The sequence below is a fragment of the Lycorma delicatula genome, chromosome 1, assembly GCF_047948215.1.
Source record: "Lycorma delicatula isolate Av1 chromosome 1, ASM4794821v1, whole genome shotgun sequence".
In the NCBI taxonomy this organism is placed as follows: Eukaryota; Metazoa; Arthropoda; class Insecta; order Hemiptera; family Fulgoridae; genus Lycorma; species Lycorma delicatula.
Window position 1 is genome coordinate 376,508,889 of NC_134455.1, and position 21,401 is coordinate 376,530,289.

Here is a 21,401-nt window from a genome sequence, read left to right on the forward strand (position 1 = left end):
TTGTATGATTTTGCTTTTTTGGTTAGTGTTTTTTGCACGGTTAATTAATTTCAGTGTTATTTTTATCGTAAAAGTTTTAATGCTATGTTCCGTAGTTCATAATCTTTATTAAAATGGGATCATAATGTTTTTCTTGTTGCAGTAATACTGTGATCTGTATGGGCCTTTTATATTTTATAACTTTTTTTGCCTGTGTATGTTGGTAGACAACTGATAAACTTCTCATTTCTTAATTATTAAATGGTAATTAGTGAAGAAGATTCAATAACTGCAATAACTTTGTGTACTGGGTACTGTAATGGCTAATGCCCATTTATGATTTTATATTTAAACAGAATTATATGAAATATGCATTTTATGTAATTTTTGTTATGTTGACTGGATTTTCTACAAGTATATTGGAAGACTGTGAAGTCTGCACAGCATGGTTGATTGGCTTCAAAGTCTGTAACAGCTATAAACAATATGGACGCTATGTAAATGTTTCTTTCAAACTTCTACAGTGTCATCACCAGCATTGTTCGTTCGCAGCTGGCCTTCCAAACATATTTTTTAGAACTTTGTGGGAAAGACTCCCTGACATTTTTTTAACATATCTTCACACATCCTGGATCATCACATACACTTCCCTACACAGTATATCTGAAAAGTTCCCGAACTAAATTAAATAAAAATACAGATTTAAAGATGAATGAATTCACTCACATCAGCCCTTTACATAGAACCTTTCTCTAGTTATACACTCTTTGCAGTGCTGGTAGAGCCCATCAGATGCTATGGAAAAATCACTTTGTTGAGATCACCTTCATCTTTTTGCTGCAAACCCTTTGGATGGCCAGAATGTCGTCGAAAAAGCAGCCTTTCATTTTCAACTTAAGTTTCAGGAACAGAAATTAGTCTGTTGGAGCCAAGTCAGGTGAATAAGGTGGGTGGGATAAGACAGTGATTTAATTTGTGGATTAATAATGTGTTAAAACTTGCCATGTGTGCCGGCACACTGTCGTGCAAGAGAGTCCAACTGCCTGGATCCCGCTACTTGGACCAGATTCAATGAATGCAACGCATCAGGCATTTCATTACTTCCAAATAGAATTTAGAATTCATGGTTTTACCAGTTGGGACAAATTCATGATTAATTAGGCCCTTTTGAGTTGAAGAATTCAATCAACATTGTTTTCACTCTTGATTTTTTCTGCCCGACTTTCACCAGATTTTGTGCTCCAGGACTTAACAAAGCAGTGGATTGATGCTTTGTTTGTGGATCTAACATGAAGCACCAGCTTTCATCCCCAGTTACAGTTATTTGCAAAAAATTCCGGTCATTATTGGCAGTTTCAATGAAGTCTTTGAGTGCAAGAAAGACTCGCTTGTTTTTGTTCTTTGGTCAAGAAATGTAGAACAAAACGAGAACACAACTTTCGGTGGTTCATTTTTTCTATTAGAATTGCATGTACTGTGTCGTTACCGATGTTTTCCTCTTCTGCTTTGGCTCGAAGGGTAAGATGGGGTTGTTCGAACAGGAGCGTGTGAACTTTCACAACGTTTATGTTGTGAACAACTGTTGACGGCCTCCCGCTTTGTTTGTAGTCATCCAACAACTCTATACCGTCTTTAAACTGCTTCCACCATGTGTATGTTGTATGGGAAGCGGCTTCATCACTGAATGCTTGCTGTATAATAGAATAAGTTTCAATGAAAAATTTTTGCAGTCACACAAATTTTTATCGTGCTTCTCTGTTCCATGTCGTGAGCTCACACAAGGTCACATGAACACGACATATGTGGCCAAATATAACTCAAGACTGAAGTAACGAAACATGATTAAATTTTCTACACACACTTGTCAGACATCGTACTACATAGTTCCTTGATTTTCTAAGAGATGTGCTTCTTGTATTGACTACAGAAATTAGGGTTGGGAACTTTTCAGACCTACTGTGTATATATAGAATCTAGTCGTTTTCACACTGATAATACCATTGATGAATGTTATTATCACTTGGATGATCACAAATAAATTTTCATGGAATGCAAGTTAAACTGTAACTACAGATTCACATTTAGCAAACTGAAAATCACAGAAGGTTTTCATTTCAGAAGTCTTTCTTTCCTAGTGGTGCTTTCAATTGGAACAATAGTATGGCTTTCAATTAAAACAATAGTATGGCTTTCAATTAATCTATGGCCATGTGGGCAATTAAATATGCCCTTTTTGCTGTTTGATTCTGACCGAAAATCAACACTTTAGAAAAAAAACACTTAAATCTTTATACAACCTAAAATCAACACTTTGTAAAAGTGTGTGCACGCGCGCCTGCCTCTTGGAGTAAAGTATTTCTTGCATTCTGCTTTATTTATTTGTGTTTACATTTACACTGATGTACAAAAAATGTAAATACTGTAGAATACAGATGTTTTTGCTGTTCTTCAAAAATTTATTGTTCAGTAACCAAAACTAATAAATTTATTTTACTATTTTGTTTAAAAAGCTTGTTATTTCTTTTTTAATTTTACATATTCATTTTTCCAATCTGTTGAAGTATTCATTAGGGATACAATTCATTAACTAATGTTTTTGAAAAATATTTTGAAATTTGAACACTCAAATGATTTCAGACTATAAATAAAATAAAATAAACATTGTTGTCATAAACAAAAGAGTAAATATTTGAAATGAGAAATTAATAAGAAAGTATTTTCAAGTATTTGGTAAATTTTTTGAATCAAATTAAGAAAACAAAACTTAAGCAGTAATACAATAAGTAACAGAAAATTAAAGAAACTGACGTAGTAAATACAACATTGTAGTTGTAGTTATGAGAAGAAAAATAACATAATCTATCATAATACAAATTTGTTTATTAACCTGAAGCTTGCTTAATTTTGTACATAATTTAATTAGGATTTTCTTCTTCGCTGAAATTTGTATTAAAATCATATTTACTCGTTAAACATTACAGTTCAGCAAAACTATCATCTAACAACTTTCAATTCACCATTTAAAATTATAAAAAACATATACTTAGTAGAGAAGCTGAGTAAACATCAAATGTAGCAAATTGAGTTCAGTTGTTGCAATCTATGAGGGTTATTTTTTTTCAAGGTCCGATCGATCACTAAATTAAAACCACAGTGAAAATAAAAAATTTTTTATTTGTAACAAGTACGTACATAGTTATGCTATTTCTCTACATAGTCGCCACTCCGATTTAGACATTTGTCGTAGCGTGATACCAACTTTCCAACACCCTCGTCATAGAACGGAGCCGTCTGTGTTTTCAGCCATGTTTCAACGCTGGTCTGCAGCTTGATGTCTGTGTCTAAATGTTGTCCTCCTAGCCAGTGTTTGATGTGAGCAAAGAGGTGAAAATCAGATGGAGCCAAGTCCGGACTGTGTGGTAGAAACGTTAGGGAGGCGCCCATTCTCATTGTTTTGTGATGGTCGGACAGCATCTTTGGAACCAATCTCACTCACAGTTTGGGTTACTGAAGTCTCACTCACAATGGTGTAGAGAGCCGACCTTGAAATTTCAGGAAACGAATCGATCAATACAGAAATTGTGAACCGATGATTTTCTCGAATGGCCTCTCCACTCGCTCAACGAGATCATCAGTTGACACTCGCCTGCATCGCATGTTCCCTGACCGCCTGCGATATGAACATCTGTACGTCCTGCTTTAAAGTTCCTGCACCATTGTCGCACTTTGCTGTCATTCATTGAAGTTTCACCGTACACATTACTTATTCGTCGATGAATTTCAGCTGCATTACACCCCTCAGCCTGAAGAAATCCATGGCTGAGATTTTCCATGGCTTGTTGCAAAAAAGTTCCATTCAGCTAAGATTCCAAAGTCGCTTTGATGTTGACAAAGATTCAGGAAATTTTTGAAATTTTTATACTGCGCTGCAGACCCATCACTGAAAGTAAATGTGTGTGATTTTTTCAAGGCGACACTTTAGATCTTCTATTAACTTCACTAAAAAAGCACGTACACCAATTGTGTTGTGCTGTAGGCTGTTGCTTACAACATGGTAGCTGATGCTGTTGATGTCCCAAGTTGTTTCTGAAGTACACAACAAATGGGTGTAAAGTTGCTTGGCTGTTATCCCAGTGACAACCTTGAGCTGCATCTTGGACAATGAATGAATAATTAATTTTCTGCAAAGTTCATTAATATGATCAGTTCTGTTGGATTGAGGCTTTCCTTTTTGTACTTTTGGTGCTTTCTTTGATGTTCAGCAATACGTTGATGAGTGGAAAGCTTATCAATTTTTTGAAATCAATCTTCAATAAAATCTTCTGTGTCATCTGCTTGGTTTCTGATGAGTCTCTATCATGTGCACCCACTGTTTGAACTTAGTAGTAGCTTCTGGATCACTGGCTTCAAAACTGCTTTCTAAAAATTGTTGCAGAGGTTTTCCAGAATAAATTTCACAGCGATGAAGCGTGCAGTTTTTGGATTCCAAATCACACACTGTTTTAACAATCTTGTAATCTTCTTTGGTTGGACTGCTTGCAAGCATCAATTTTACATTTTGGTGTGCAGTGCAAACACAGACTGAATGGGGTTGTTGCAGCACCTACAGTGATGCACCATTTTGGTTTCAATTCACAGAATTTGGAAATTCCAGTTTCAGACCCATGCTGAAGTTGATATGCAGCAAATATTTCTTTCAAGTTATTCAGAAGTAATTATTTTTGCATTAGAACTTTGTTTCCATCTATTCTAATTGATACACAATCTTTTTTACGTGGGCAAATTTGCTAATTTCTTCATTTTGGAAAAAAAACTGTTTCTTTTACAGCATCTGGAATCTTCTTGCCACATTTGTTTTTTGCAGTACTAGTACACCATTTTCTGCCTTTAAGTTAGCTGTCTTACCATCCTTTCTGAAACATGAAATTCTTGCATTACCTCTTTTATAGTCCAGTTCTGGTGGTATTAATATCAAAATCTGCAATTTTTCAGGCTGCTTTTGATAATTGGAACCTTCCCATTTAATTCTTTAATCAGCTGCTTTTAATCTAAGCATTCAGGACATGCCTTGTTGGTTGTACTAGGTGTTTGAAAATCATTTCCGTCAAAGCCTCCAGCAGCAGGAATGTTATGCAAAATTGCCTCTTGAGTTTCACTTATTTTTCATTTTGCATAACCTTTAGCATCCCTTGTTGATACTCTCTGAAATTTTAGAGGGGAGACCCCCCCAATAAAAGTTAGACTTATATTGAGTGTTTCTGCTGGATATGCTAACTTTGGTTCATCTAACTGGGATGAAGTTGACTGAGGCTGTACTACTTTCTTTGCTGCAAATTGTTTTCAACATGTTGGACAAATCTTCTGACCAAGTTTGACATAGCTCTTTGTCACAGCTTTCAATTGATCTGCTGTTTCCACATTAATAACCCATTAGCCCTTTTTCACATAAATGTTCTTTACACCAAAAGGATTACAACATGATTATTGTAAAAATTCATACTTATCCAAAAGTATTGCTTTGTGATGAAAGCATATTTGGACATAATTCACTTCTTTGGTTAAGTAATTCTTGTTCTACTGAAAATTCTTTGATGCCTTGTTTAGGTGTAATGTTTTCAGATGACATGCAGAATTATCTGCAAAACCAATGGTACATGACATTGAGACGTTACCTTCGATATCCATAAAACCAAAATTCAATTTTAACTCCCAATTGCCTTTGCTTTTAATATGTGATGTGTAAAAGTGCTGAGTATTTCCATCTGAAACTGTTAAGGGAAATTTTGGAACAGGACAGAAGAAACTTAAGTGACCAGATAAACATTTCTAAAAAGTCAGACAGCTTAAAAAAATGTTTATTTACAGAATCCAAAATTTATTATATCCAAAATGTTTAACAGGGTCACTAAGTTTCAACATGACAGGTACCTTAGATCATGACTAATGACAAAACAAACTTGACGATTCTTTCATTTAAGTCACGATGTCAAAAAAGTAGTTTTCACAAAAATATGGCTAGTGCCCCAACCATACTACTTAAGAAGCTTTAACTTTGCAAGGCTTTATGCAAGACCCATATGTACATTCGTTTTTTGTTTAACCTCTGGGTCCACAGTTAAGTATTGCTTCAGAGGATGATTTGTAGCATTTGTGAAAATGCCATGCCTGACTAGGATTTGAACTTGGGACCTTGGGTGAAAGGCCGAGATGCTACCGCTTGCACCACAGAGGTCGGCCCATATGTACATCCTGTAAAAATTTAATCAAAATTGGAGAGGGTCGAGAGGGATCCTTAGTCCACTTTACATGGAATGACTATAGAGAATTTATGAAACTCTGACAGCATTTATATAAATAAAGTAATACAAAGCAAATATTAGTTTGAAAAAAATTGATTTTAATTAAAGGCTAACTGTAGGAGAAATTTTATGATCCTAAATAACAATCTATTCGAAAAAATCAAAATTATTAGTATTCAAGGTAGTAAAAATTTAATTGATGTATTTGAAAATAATGTTAAAAAGTAAAACAGACTAAACTTCATTTTTAGCTCGCAATGACCTAAAAAATTCCGTCATTATCCATCTACTTTTTAACTATTGGTTTTTATCAAGATCTTGTATTGTTCATCTTCGCATTATTTTTTAAGGCTAGCAGTATTTAAATTTCAAGTAACATTTCATTTCATGTATTAAGTTTGAGTTAATAAATCTTATTTTTCATTTGATCCTATAAGCAATAATTTAATGGAATGAGGTCTTTTCAATAACTGGTTGCTTTGATGGCTGTTGTAAACAGCTTTGACTGATGTAAATTTCTATAAACGTTTCATTAATTGGGAGTTAATTAACAAAGTTATCTTAAGCCAAACTTAATTTGCTTTTTTATATTTTATATGATATTTTCTAAAAAAAAAAATGTTAGAAATTCCTTGGATATATTTTTCATTGAATTGCCATTCCTTATTGTCATTTTGGCTAGTATTGTGATTTTTATAGTTGTGTTGCTCTTTAAATGGATTAAATTTCTTCCAGTGGTTTTGTTAATCCACATTTACTAAAACTATTCAAAATCTTAGTTTTAGTTACCTTGTAAGCTTTCTGAACAATTTTGAAACAATAAATATGTCATTTGGGTCTGTTGCACTATTTTTAATAATTTTCTTACATGTATGTCTGTTTAAAATTTGTTTATAAATTTACAGATTGTAGTTTAGGAATTTCTGTTTTAAGCTGAAGGCATCCACCACAGTGTGAGCTAATAACTCATGATAAATTATATTGTATGTATAAGAGAATTTTCTATTAAAGATGCAGTTTTCTCCCTATTTTAGAACGAAAATAAATGAAAAATAACCATCTTCCAAAACTGTCTGAAGTAACCCATGCTTTTCTTTATCCTGTAGATTTAATATGAATGAAATGTCTTGGTTTTTTGGCATGTTCTGATTAAGAGAGATTGTTATTTTTCTATTCTTGACATGATTGCTCCCAAAAGAATAAGTTCTCATTCTTTAGTTTACTTGCCACTATGATGTATGTACCTTACTTGCAAGTTTTGTCCAGTGTACAGTTGTTATATTATCCAGTTAAGCTGTTACAACCATTGGGATGTGAGCTGTTATTAATGTTTATTCATTTATCACACACTTTCATTTTTAAACGTTGTTTAATACTTTGTCTATACTTTTTAATCAAGAAGATAGGGAAGAGAGTAGAGTATTTCAAAACACATAGCGATAGAATCATTGTAATAAGGATAAAATCAAAACCTAATCCGACAATGATTGTTAACGTCTATATGCCTACAAGCGCCCATGATGATGATGAGGTAGAGTGTGTATACGAAGAGATCGATGAAGCAATTAAACACGTAAAAGGAGATGAAAATTTAATAATAGTTGGAGATTGGAATGCAAGCATTGGAAAAGGCAAGGAAGGAAATATAGTGGGTGAATATTGGCTGGGCAAAAGGAATGAAAGAGGGGACCGACTTATAGAGTTTTGCACGAAGTGTAATTTAGTAATTGCCAACACCCAATTTAAAAATCATAATAGAAGAATATACACTTGGAAAAAGCAAGGTATCAGATAGATTATATCATGGTTAACCAAAGATTTAGAAATCAACTCATTGACTGCAAAACTTACCCTGGAGCAGACATTGATAGCGACCATAATTTGGTGATAATGAAATGTAGATTGGGGTTTAAAAACCTGAAGAAAAGGTGTCAGATGAATCGGTGGAATTTAGAGAAGCTTGAGGAAGAGGAGGTAAAGAAGATTTTTGAGGAGGACATCGCAAGAGGTCTGAGTAAAAAAGATAAGGTAGAAAATGTAGAAGAAGAATGGGAGAATGTTAAAAAGGAAATTCTTAAATCAGCAGAAGCAAACTTAGGCGGAATAAAGAGAACTGGTAGAAAACCTTGGGTTTCAGACGATATATTGCAGCGGATGGATGAACGTAGAAAATATAAGAATGCTAGTGATGAAGAAAGTAAAAGGAACTATCGGCAATTAAGAAATGCTATAAACAGGAAGTGCAAACTGGCGAAAGAAGAGTGGATTAAAGAAAAGTGTTCAGAAGTGGAAAGAGAAATGAACATTGGTAAAATAGACGGAGCATACAGGAAAGTTAAGGAAAATTTTGGGGTACATAAATTAAAATCTAATAATGTGTTAAACAAAGATGGTACACCAATATATAATACGAAAGTTAAAGTCGATAGATGGGTGGAATATATTGAAGAGTTATATGGAGGAAATGAATTAGAAAATGGTGTTATAGAGGAAGAAGAGGAAGTTGAGGAGGATGAAATGGGAGAAACAATACTGAGATCTGAATTTAAGAGAGCATTAAAAGATTTAAATGGCAGAAAGGCTCCTGGAATAGACGGAATACCTGTAGAATTACTGCGCAGTGCAGGTGAGGAAGCGATTGATAGATTATACAAACTAGTGTGTAATATTTATGAAAAAGGGGAATTTCCGTCAGACTTCAAAAAAAATGTTATAGTTATGATACCAAAGAAAGCAGGGGCAGATAAATGTGAAGAATACAGAACAATTTGTTTAACTAGTCATGCATCAAAAATCTTAACTAGAATTCTATACAGAAGAATTGAGAGGAGAGTGGAGGAAGTGTTAGGAGAAGACCAATTTGGGTTCAGGAAAAGTATAGGGACAAGGGAAGCAATTTTAGGCCTCAAATTAATAGTAGAAGGAAGATTAAAGAAAAACAAACCAACGTACTTGGCGTTTATAGACCTAGAAAAGGCATTTGATAACGTAGACTGGAATAAAATGTTCAGCATTTTAAAAAAATTAGGGTTCAAATACAGAGATAGAAGAACAATTGCTAACATGTACAGGAACCAAACAGCAACAGTAACAATTGAAGAACATAAGAAAGAAGCCGTAATAAGAAAGGGAGTCCGACAAGGATGTTCTCTATCTCCGTTACTTTTTAATCTTTACATGGAACTAGCAGTTAATGATGTTAAAGAACAATTTAGATTCGGAGTAACAGTACAAGGTGAAAAGATAGAGATGCTACGATTTGCTGATGATATAGTAATTCTAGCCGAGAGTAAAAAGTATTTAGAAGAAACAATGAACGGCATAGATGAAGTCCTACGCAAGAACTATCGCATGAAAATAAACAAGAACAAAGCAAAAGTAATGAAATGTAGTAGAAATAACAAAGATGGACCAATGAATGTGAAAATAGGAGGAGAAATGGTTATGGAGGTAGAAGAATTTTGTTATTTGGGAAGTAGAATTACTAAAGATGGACGAAGCAGGAGCGATATAAAATGCCGAATAGCACAAGCGAAACGAGCCTTCAGTAAGAAATATAATTTGTTTACATCAAAAATTAATTTATATGTCAGGAAAAGATTTTTGAAAGTGTATGTTTGGAGTGTCGCTTTATATGGAAGTGAAACTTGGACAATCAGAGTATCAGAGAAGAAAAGATTAGAAGCTTTTGAAATGCAGTGCTATAGGAGAATGTTAAAAATCAGATGGGTGGATAAAGTGACAAATGAAGAGGTATTGCGGCAAATAGATGAAGAAAGAAGCATTTGGAAAAACATAGTTAAAAGAAGAGACAGACTTATAGGCCACATATTAAGGCATCCTGGAATAGTCGCCTTGATATTGGAAGGACAGGTAGAAGGAAAAAATTGTGTAGGCAGGCCACGTTTGGAATATGTAAAACAAATTGTTAGGGATGTAGGATGTAGAGGGTATACTGAAATGAAACGACCAGCACTAGATAGGGAATCTTGGAGAGCTGCATCAAACCAGTCAAATGACTGAAGACAAAAAAAAACTTTTTAATCTTACTAGCTCTGAAATCAGTGCAGCTCTCTTGCAAAATATGTTGTTTAGTATTTTCACCAAAAGTTTTTCCACCAGCAAGTAAATAATGATCGTGAATGTTGTTGATTGTTCTTTTAACAACCATATTCATTGTCACTAGGTATTTTTTCACTTTATCTTCTTACATTGTTTCTTATTTATCATTGTTAGGATGTTTAACTCTTTTTAATTACGTATAATGGGAGTATATGAATTTTTTTATGTGGGATTTGGGTTTTTCTTTTATAATTTGTTTTTTCTTTCATTAATTTCTTTAATGAATCATTACCATCTAAAGATCATAAAATTTTTTTTCAATTTTAATTCAGATGTGAAAAGACATTTTATTGCATTATTTTAGTTATTCTACAATCATGAATTGCACAATAGTTTTATTCCATATCAGTATATTTTTGTGTGTAAAATTCAGTAATCTTTATTTGTATAAAAACAATCCACTATCTGAGTAGTTTTTTTGGTTGTTGGTGTGTTTTATTAAAGCTCATAGGTTTATATACTTTTTATATTTTTTTGTAAATGAGCAGTAGTAATTTTTATATTAAATTTTTTAATTTATGTTTAAACAGTTTTTTAACTGGATTGAAAATTTATAAAAATAATTATTTAATAATATTGTTTAAATATTATTGTTAAACAGCTCTTAACTTAAAGAAAAAAAAAAGTATTAATAACATTAAAGTACCGTATTTGTTCGAGTACCACCCACACTTTTTTTCTTGGAATTGGAGAGAAAAAATAAGGGTGCGAGGCTTACTTGAAACATAGCCTTTAGCCAGGATAATCTATATAAAGTAAACGTTTTCTTAGAAGTACCTAAATTCAATCACATAAATATAGTTACATTAGGCTTTCGTTTATCAATACTGGATGCCGCTTATACAGAATGCATCCTTAATTATTAACATCCTGTTCATATTATCGATAGGAATAAAGTTACGGTATTTTTATAAAACTGATTCATTCTGTATAGGTTGCATCCAGTTCTAATGACACTACAGTTACAGTATCGGTTACCCATTGTCGTCTTGTCTATTCGCTATATTCAGTGTACTGTTTGTATATGTGGATGGTTATGTGCATTTTATGGTGATTTATTTTAATTACAGCATTAAAATGAGTACAAAAGGACAGCATCTACGATCTTTTACAGTAAATGAAAAACTGCGCGTTATAGAAGAGGCTGAAAAAATTGGAAATCGGGCAGCAGGAAGAAAATTTGACATAGATGAAAGCTGGATTTGAGATTGGCGTAAGAAGAAACAACTTCTGGTGAAAAGCACTGGTAATAAAAGCGAATTTTGAGGCTTAAAACCAAAATACACAGACAGAAAAAAAATTGTATGACTGTTATGGAAAAAAGGAAATGCAGTTATGCTGTCATGACAGAAATGTGTCAATCATATGCTCGTGAAATCACTAAATCATTGAATAAAGTTTTAAAGCAAGCCGTGGCTGGATAACACGATGCATGGCACGAAATGATTTGTCAATAAGATGAAAGACGACCATTTCTCAACGACTTCCAGACACTTATGAACAAAAAATATTACATTTTCATAAATACATAATAAATCTTAGAAAAGATAAAGGCCTTCTCAAATAGGAAATGCTGATCAAATCCCCGTGCATTTTGAAATGCCATTTGAAAAAACTGTAAACAAAAAAGGTGAAAAATGTGTTATGATTCGCACTGGTGGTAATGAAAAACAAAGGTGTAGTGTTATGCTTTACATTACTTCTGATGGATCAAAATTACCTCCGTACATTGTTTTTAAAAGAAAAACTTTTCCTACTGTACAGGAAGAAGCTTTACAGAACTCTTCTTACTGTGGTCTATCAGAGCACAGGAATCAGGTTGGATGGACTAAACCTTATTTTTAGATTGGATCAGGTGTGTATGGCAAAAGTGATCAGGAGATTTACTTAATAAAAAAAATACCGGTATGCTAGTAATGGATAGTTATTGGGGGCATATGACTGATAAAGTGAGACATTTTAAAAAAGGGTATGATATAGACCAAGTAATAATTCCAGACCGATTGACATTTCTATTGCAACCACTAGATGTCTGCATTAATAAACCATTCACATCTGCATTAAAACTTCTGCATCCATTTACTGTACAGTTAATGGATGGCTGATGAAAATTTCTTTCTCACGTCTACAGGAAAAATCAAACGCCCAGATTTTAACCAGATTTGTGTTTGGATAAAAGATGCTTGGGAAGGTATTTCCATGGAATTAGTAAGGAAAAGTTTAAAAAAATGTGGAATATCTAATGAATTTGATGGTAGTAAAGACCTTTGGCAGAGTAACGTGGAGACCTTACCGGTAACTCTTCTACAGACATTGACAGTGATAGTGATTAATTAAAAATAAATTCCCATATTAAAAAGTGTATTGAAATTATCCTTTTCAACATGATACTTTCTTTTCGTTTTACTGGCCTACTGATTCTGATCTAAACTAGTACTTAACGGTAATTAATTATTAACGTAATATTAATGTTGTAATTTAAATGAATGAATTAAATGCTTTACTTTCTGAATATTTTCGTATTTTTTTATCATATCTGTTGCACTTTAAAATACCGGTATATACTCAATATTTTTTTAGATTTTCGGTTCGGAAAATTGAGGTGCGAATTTTATTCAAGGGCAGGGGGTATTCGAATAAATATGGAAATATTATTTTTTTAAGTTTTTTATTTATTTCTTTTTACATATTCGTTGTGTTGTGTGATAGATTTTTTAAATAAAATATATTTTTATTATTTACTTTTCAGTAATGAAAGTGCCAAAAATATATTTATAATTTAGGAAGTTATGTTTTCGTTTAATATTATGGTCTCAGACTTATATCACATGCATTTTAATTAGCAGAATGGGATGGATGAAATGTTGGGGAAAAATGTCTGGACTTTGTCAAAAATTGAGCCAGAGATAAGCTATGATTATAGTTGCTGCTTCAAGTCATTGTATGTCGTTATTATATTTGCATCAGTAACAAAATGATAACAAAGGAAAAAATAGTTCAGTTCAAAAAAAAATTTGTTGTAAAACAGGGTAGGGTTGTTTAAAGGTTAGGATGATGGATATGTGAGGAAAATAAATTATTTATGTGTAGATCAAATTAGCAACAGTCTGTATATTGCCAATTAGTGAAATATTGTCTGTTGCTTGTATGAAAAATAAAAAATCGCATGTTAGAAAAAATATAAATTGCCTGATAGAATTAATGCTTATTATTGATTATTAATATAATATTAAATGCCGAATGTCAAACTCTTTTATTAGGCTGAATGATAAATTTTTAGTTTCTAAACAAAAAAAAATTATTAGTTTTAAAATGTCAGGAAGTGACAATTTCATGAAACCATTAGATCCCATCCATGTATAATGATTGTGTTATTCTTGACCCATGGGATATGCGCACATCCAGATTTTATAAATTTGATTTCAACAATATCTGTTAACTTCGTTGCTTGTAAATAATATGGTATTATTTTTTAATCTAATTAAGAAAGGTCAAAAAGTATTGATAATAATATTTCATGTTTCAAATTATATATATGCTTACATATTCATGCGACTTATACCAAAACATCTATTAAATGTTAAGTTGGGGATTTTTTATTTTATTAATTACATTCAAGTTCATTTCCAGTTAGTTTACAGAGTTATTGAGAATCAACTCTTGTGTGAGTAATTCATTATGATTTTATACGTATCTATTTGAATTTTTATTTAATGTAAAAACCTAATGAAGAAATTAACCAATTTATTTATTATTTTTGTTACAGTATATGTAGATGAGAATGCATTAATCGCAACGAATTCATCATTGATAATTGTAAGAGTTCCGCTTTCAGCACAACAGAAAAGAGCTTGGTAAGTATAAATGAATTCTTGCTTCTTTTTTTTTTAACTGTAGTTCATTATTATGTGTTTTTATTATTTATTGGCTGGTGGGTCATTTTGTTAAAAAAGAGAGTTAACAAGAAGAAAAGATATTATAGTCTATTATCTGTGTTCATCCTCTTATTTGTATGATGAATCTTTCTAAATATATTCATATATTATGATGTGTTTCTGTGTTTAGGTTTAAATCATCGTTCAAAGTGTTCTAGAGTTATCTAAAACCAGTCACAAACAACTGACGACTTAAAAAAAAAACTTCAACTTATGTCATATGCAAATAAATAAATATTAAAATAAATATTAGGGAAAAAAGAAAACTGACCGGGTAGAGCACGATGAGGTGGTCAACGGATAAAACAAGTCTGTTTTATACTTTCTTTGCTAATGAACACATGAAAAGAGAATTTGTGTCACCTTCATGTCATCTGTGTTGTTTATCTTATTGTTATGGATTATGCATCATTTAACCTTCTGTGAATGATGTTCTACTCATGCCTAGGATACAAAAAAATACAGGTTTTGATTGAGTTGAAAACATTTTGTTTCATAGTAGCTAGTAGAAGAAACAAAATCATAAGTTATTTTATACTAGATTATAAATGAAAGTAGAATTAAGATCTTATTTATTTCACGGGAGACTGTTTTATAATTTTGATTGACAGTAAATTATTTTTAGAATATTTATTGGAACATTGTAGACATAATGCATAAGCCCCTTAGTATTTTTCATGATTTCCTATTTAAAATGTTGAGGTGCGGGTATTATTCAAATCATTATAATGATTGAATGACTATTACTCATTGTAATGATTGAATGATTATTACTGTTTGAATGATGTTTTTTATTTAATTATTACTTTACAAGGTAGTGTCATATATGACTGTAACTATGAAAGATTATACAAAAACAGGTACAATACGTAAACAAAGATGACTTTTATTATAACACCTACCTCTGCCTCTATAGGAAGAGTACAAGAGTTATTACTGTTATGTTTTTATTATTAGTTCTTTATTTGCAACAAAATATCTTGAATGAAATGAGTTTCTGGAATATGGTAGATTTCAGTTTTTAGTTTTAGTTTCAAGTGAACTTCCTTCACACTTTTCATTTACCTTTTAATATTCATTTGATTTCAAAGTAGTAAACATATCACATCTCATATATTCGTTTTATTTTAAAAAAAATTTTTTTTTTTACTAAAAGTTGTTTTCAACCAAAAGATAATTTTGTTCATTTACTATGCCAAAAAATTAAAAGTTGTGTCAGAAGCTGAAATTATTTCTAACCGAGGAGTTGGTAAAAATACAACATCGATGAGTCATGTATTTGAGATTGGCTAAAGAAAAAGATTTTATTGCTTAGTGCCTCTTAAAAAAAATGATTGTTTGGGAACCAATTCCTCAAATTAGAGCAAGAACTATTTTTATTTATTAAAGAAAGAATGGAAAAGTGTTTTCCAGTTAACAGAGAAAAAGTGTTCTGCAAAAACAGAGATGTGCAATATAAAGGCAAAACAAAGCTTTAGTAGGTAATATTAAGAATGTTACAGCTAGCAGAGGCTGGTTTCAAAAATTTTTGTGTTTGACTATAAGAAGACTGACCAATATTTGTCAAAGATTGCCAGAAGAGAAACTTATGGAATTTCAGCGATATGTTATTGGCTTGTACAAAAAAAATTCAATTTCGAACTCACAAATATGAAACTGATCAAACCCCTGTATATTTTGAAATGTCGCAGAATTCAACTATAAGTTTAATTGGCAAAAGAAGTGTTCCTATTTAAGCTGGTGGTTGTAAAAAACCAAGGGTTTTTATGCTTGCCATTTTAGTAGATGGAATAAAAATTACATCTTTTGCTATTTTCAAGTGAAAGACTTTGCCCTTGCCCAAAAAAATCTCCCGAAGGGGGTAATTGTTTGATGCATTGGAAATGGATTCTCTTTAATGGATGAATGGTGGAAATTGGTGTGGGTTTGTTGATCCAAAAGTTTGCAAAAGGTAAAAACTATGCTTGTCTTTGATAGCTTTCAGGAACATTTAACTGAAATATGAAAAATTAATCATCGAAAAATAGAATTCTGAATTAGTAAATATTACAAGAGATTAACTTCTTTCCTTCAACTTTTAGATGTAAGTATGCTTTTTAAAGATTGGTTGAAAGAATTTTATTCTTCTTGGATGGCAAACAACGATCATTCATTTTCATTTACTGGACAAATTTAAAGACCATCTCTCTCCTTTGTCTGAATGGATATTGACTGCATGGGAAAATATATCTTCAGAGCGAGTGATTAAAAGGCTTAAAAGTGTTCAATTTCAAATAATTTGGATAGGACAGAAGATGATACCTCTGGGAAATTGCAGAAAAAACTGATTCTGGATCTGAGATTGATGACTAACTAAAGCTTAGTATTGTAATTATTTATCCGTTTATAATAACACTAATAAATTAAACTCTTAGACTAAGTGTTTATTTTTTACTATTACCATATCTTCAATTTATTGACATATCTAGGTATAAATTAGTATATATTCGAAAGTACTTTCTTTCTCAATAATCTTATAAGTAGAATGCGGGTATGCAGGATCAGGGCTTATGTCGATAAATGGGTCAGTCTGTTTCAAATGATCCACCGGGTTGGTCTAGTGGTGATCGCGTCTTTCCAAATCAGCTGATTTGGAAGTCGAGAGTTCCAGCATTCAAGTCCTAGTAAAGCCAGTTATTTTTACACGGATTTGAATACTAGATCGTGGATACCGGTGTTCTTTGGTGGGGTTGGGTTTCAATTAACCACACATCTCAGAAATGGTCGAACTGAGAATGTACAAGACTACACTTCATTTACACTCATACATATCATCCTCATTCATCCTCTGAAGTATTATCTAAACGGTAGTTACCAGAGGCTAAACAGGAAAAAGAGAGAGCTAAAATTAAAATGAAACCCATGGTCTCAGAATGTCATGAGAATCGTTTTATTTGTTATATTTTCCACCCTTATTAACCATGTAAAATTTCATTTTGATACCTTAAATAATTTTTAAGTTATTAATTTTTTAAATGTGTTAAAAAATATGTTATTGTTGTTTACAAGGCTTTAATGATTGTGATGTTGATTTAGTAAAAAAACTTTATCAGTTTTCATCATATCACGATGGTTTTTTCACTAAGGTTTTTTGAAAAATATACAGAATAAGGTAATAATGTAATTAGCAATTTATCTCTCTTAATTGCTGCAGTAAATATAAGCTCAAACCTGATTTCATAATTTTTTGAAGAAAAAACAAAATGTAAAAATGTTATTTTAAGATAAAAGGGCACTGCAGTAACCAAATTTTTTTTTATATAATCCTAAAAGTATGAGCAAGTAGGTTCTGGAAGAAAATTTGTGGTTTTTTGACTGCCAGTATATTTAATACATCATGAAACAACTGACAAATAATTTACGCTAATATAATCCAATTCAAAATAGTATCAACATCCTATAAACCAATTTATGGCTCATTTCTAAAATATATACATTACCTGCTGTATTTATTTATTTAGCAATCATATGTAAGTTTGTGTACAAAATACCATGTTTTAAACATTAAGACTTGAAAGTGTTTAATTTAGTTTTGACTAAACTAAAAGTTAAAATACAACGAATTGAATAAATTATGTGAATGAAAGAACTTACTAAGTCTTCAAAAGTCTTGATGCAGACTCATTTACTATTTACACCTGTTATGTCAGTGGAATTACACAATAAAACTATTTTGAATGAAACACCAACACCTTGTTATTTATGAACTTGTGTTTGTTTTAACATCTTGTTTCACTGAAGGTTGATTGAACTAATTTCCTTCTCAGGAAAATAATACATTCTCCCGGATGCTTTTAGACTGGGGGGGGGGTTGACTGGGGGGCTTGAGAAACAACTAAAAATGATCAGGATTTTGAAGCTTTTTGTTGTAAAAGCTTTTGTTGTTGTTAGTAAGCTAAATTCATGAACATTATTTAGTTCCAGTTGGCAAAAAAATTTAACAAAATTATATGAAACATAAACCATGTAACGTTTTTGTAGCGGACCACAGGCTCACTTTTTTCTAGTAATGAATTAATACTGGAAAATCATCAATATTTAGCTTATAGATCTTTCAAATTTATTTTATTTTTATTAGTTGATTTTTACTTTATTTTTTATGTTGCAGGGAATGTGCAGAAGCAAACCAACGATTGCCTGGAGTTGTAAAATCTGTAAGTTTAAAAAAAGTTTTTAAAATTTATTAATGTAAAAAAATTTATTTAAAAAAGTAGAGAATTATTTAGTCAAAAAATGAGTTTTAAAAAAATAAATAAATTATAAACTGTTATGAATTTTCTTTTAACTGTTCAGATTTTAGACTTAGAATAGATGTATTAATTTTGTTTTGAAATTGTATCTATGCCCAAAAGAATTTAAACTGTAAAGTTTTTATTTATCTGATACTAGCTTCTGGCAAAACATATTTATCTTCATACGCTGTACTGGTTCTTATTGCCCATTGTGGACAATTTGTATCATCAATTTTTGGCTATTGGTCATTTTTCAAGATACAGTTTCTTGATAAAATAATAATAGTATTTCTGATATCATACACTTAGTAAAAAAAAAAAGTTTTGTAACAAAATAAAATAACATTACTTGTTAAAGAAAAGATGATATTTAACAATGTTAGAATAAGAATTCCCTTAAAAGAAAAACTACACATAATTTAGTCAGAGTATTTAGTAATGGGTAATAGAACTATAAAAATATTTTTAAAACTAATAAAAAATTCAGTATTAATAATAGAAAACATGAATTTATAAGGTGACTTAAAACATCAGTATTAATATTAAAAGTGTTAGCAGTTTCCTTTTTTTAAATTAAAATGAATATTTGATGAATAGTGAACATGAAAATTAAATGAAATCAGAGAAGGATGATGAAGGATGGTTAGAAGAAACAGTATTCCAGTTGTATGTATAACGGGTTAATTTGAGTAATTACTTTTTGGTATATTTCATTAATTTATGAAGAAAAACAATCGCAAAAAAAAAAAGTAATATATATGTTGCATATTTATATAATTAAAGAAATAAGTATAACAAGTATAAATAATAATAAGTACAAGTAATAAATATATAATAATATAACAAGTATACAGCTGACCACCATGAGACATGTACTAATGAATCGGGATTTTCTGCTAGCGATTAATACATTCCGGTGCCTGTTATCTTAGCACATATTTCTTATTGTACGGAATGACTGGTGTTTTATGTGCTAAGGTAAGGGACACACATACGCATGCACGCACGCACCTACCCTACTAAAGGCGCGCACGCCTTTAGTAGGGTAGGATTTTGTTTATTAATGATCACTTTGGTTCATTTTTTTGCAGAAAAATTTTGCTTAATCTTGAGCTAAACTGTAATTAAGTGCATAAAAAAGTATTAAAAAATATAATTTTGTTTTGAATATCATATCCATTTGAAATTGCTGTTCTATGTTAGTATATGAAAAGCAATAAAATTATGTGCATAAAATAAAAACACCATAAAACAATCTATAAGAGGGGATGCTTAATGTAGCACATAATTCTTTATAAAACTTCTTGATAATTAATTAAACTAGGATTACCAGACACCATAATAAAACTTTTACTAAAATTTGTTGCTGCTCCACATGGTACATAATTTGAAAAAAATAATTTGTCGTACATGATTGTACTTTTAAAAAAATAAGTATGGATCATCTCAGGAAAAAGCAGCTTTAAAAGAGTTTAAATTAAGATAAAATATCAATAACCAAAGTCATGTTCCAATTATTGAACTATAAGTAAATTGATTCCAGATCACTGAAATGAAGAAAGATTGATATGTTAAAATGTAAGATGTTTTTTAGGGACCAATGAATTAAACGTTTTTTTGGTTTGTTGAATCTTGTTAAAACATTTTTTTGCAAACTAGTCAGTCAATAACCCAAAAGGGAGTTGCCTACTGTAGGGGATCAGCTGCATTCTATGCCCTATTGTATCCGACTCACAGCAATAGTGGTAGCCATTTCTTCCTAGAAACATCTTTTTCCTTTGAAGTAAAGTCATGTGTGTATATAGACCTTGGCCATAACTGTGTACACATGGTGATATTAATTGCTGAAAGGAAGAAGAATGGGATGAAATCCAATAATTTTCTTCTTAAAAGTTTATCAAAATTTGTTAAAGTTTCTTTAGGTTGCTAATGGATAAAACCTATTACCATTTTTAAGAATTTCTATGCTTAATATCTTAATTGTTATTAATCTTGTTAGCGATTAAGAGAGCAGATATATTAATATCTCGGAATATACTGTGCAACAAGCTGTAAGCAGATGAAAAAACAGATCTGAAGTAATGTTTATTTTCTTCAATTTTTGTATTCTTAAATTATATTGGCAAAAGAAAGTGAAGGATAAATTAGGCTGTGCTTGTATGATTGTGTGGGCTGGTAATTTGGAATGTTGTTATGTAACAGTGTTCCTGCATCTAATTGATTTAGTAAAAGATAAGCATATCTCAATGCTCAAATGGCTTTGAAACTAAAACTGATCACAGAAGATTGCTTGCGATGAAATCCACGATTTACTCAAAATATTTTTAATGTAAAAAGCAAAATTTTTTGCGCGTAAGTTATTACATGGTTTATAAATTTATTTCATAATTTAAAAAAAAAAAAAATGATGAATAGTTGCACTGTGATATTTGTGTTATCTCTTTCTTTTCAGATGTATTTTTAAACACCATGTATGACTGTAGTGGATAATGTTCAGTAATTTTACAACATACACACAAAGCTTATGTAATTCAAAAATTATATTAATATAAAAATTAAAGAAAATCAAAATTATTGGTTTCTTCTTTGCTGTCTCTGAATAGAACTAAAATATTTTGGAGAACTGTTATACAAAATTGTATTGCTTAAAAAAAATTATTCTTTGCTCTTTTGCATTTTAATGCTTCACTACCTGTTACTAGTTTTTACATTTTGTATGTGATTGTACGAGGGTTGTTCAATAAGTCCTTCGAAAAGATAAAAAACAAATTATTTATTGTAGATTTTTTTTTTCT

The 21,401-nt window shown here is 31.1% G+C and overlaps 1 protein-coding gene across 1 annotated transcript in view; it reads left to right on the forward strand.

Moving 5' to 3' along the window:
* The window catches only part of LOC142317954 (E3 ubiquitin-protein ligase RBBP6-like), a 64,419-nt gene that overhangs the window by 16,932 nt on the left and 26,086 nt on the right, over window positions 1–21,401 (forward strand). The window contains 2 exon segments of the mRNA XM_075354486.1: window positions 14,167–14,254; window positions 18,483–18,528. Of these exon segments, the coding sequence (XP_075210601.1) occupies window positions 14,167–14,254; window positions 18,483–18,528 (134 nt within the window).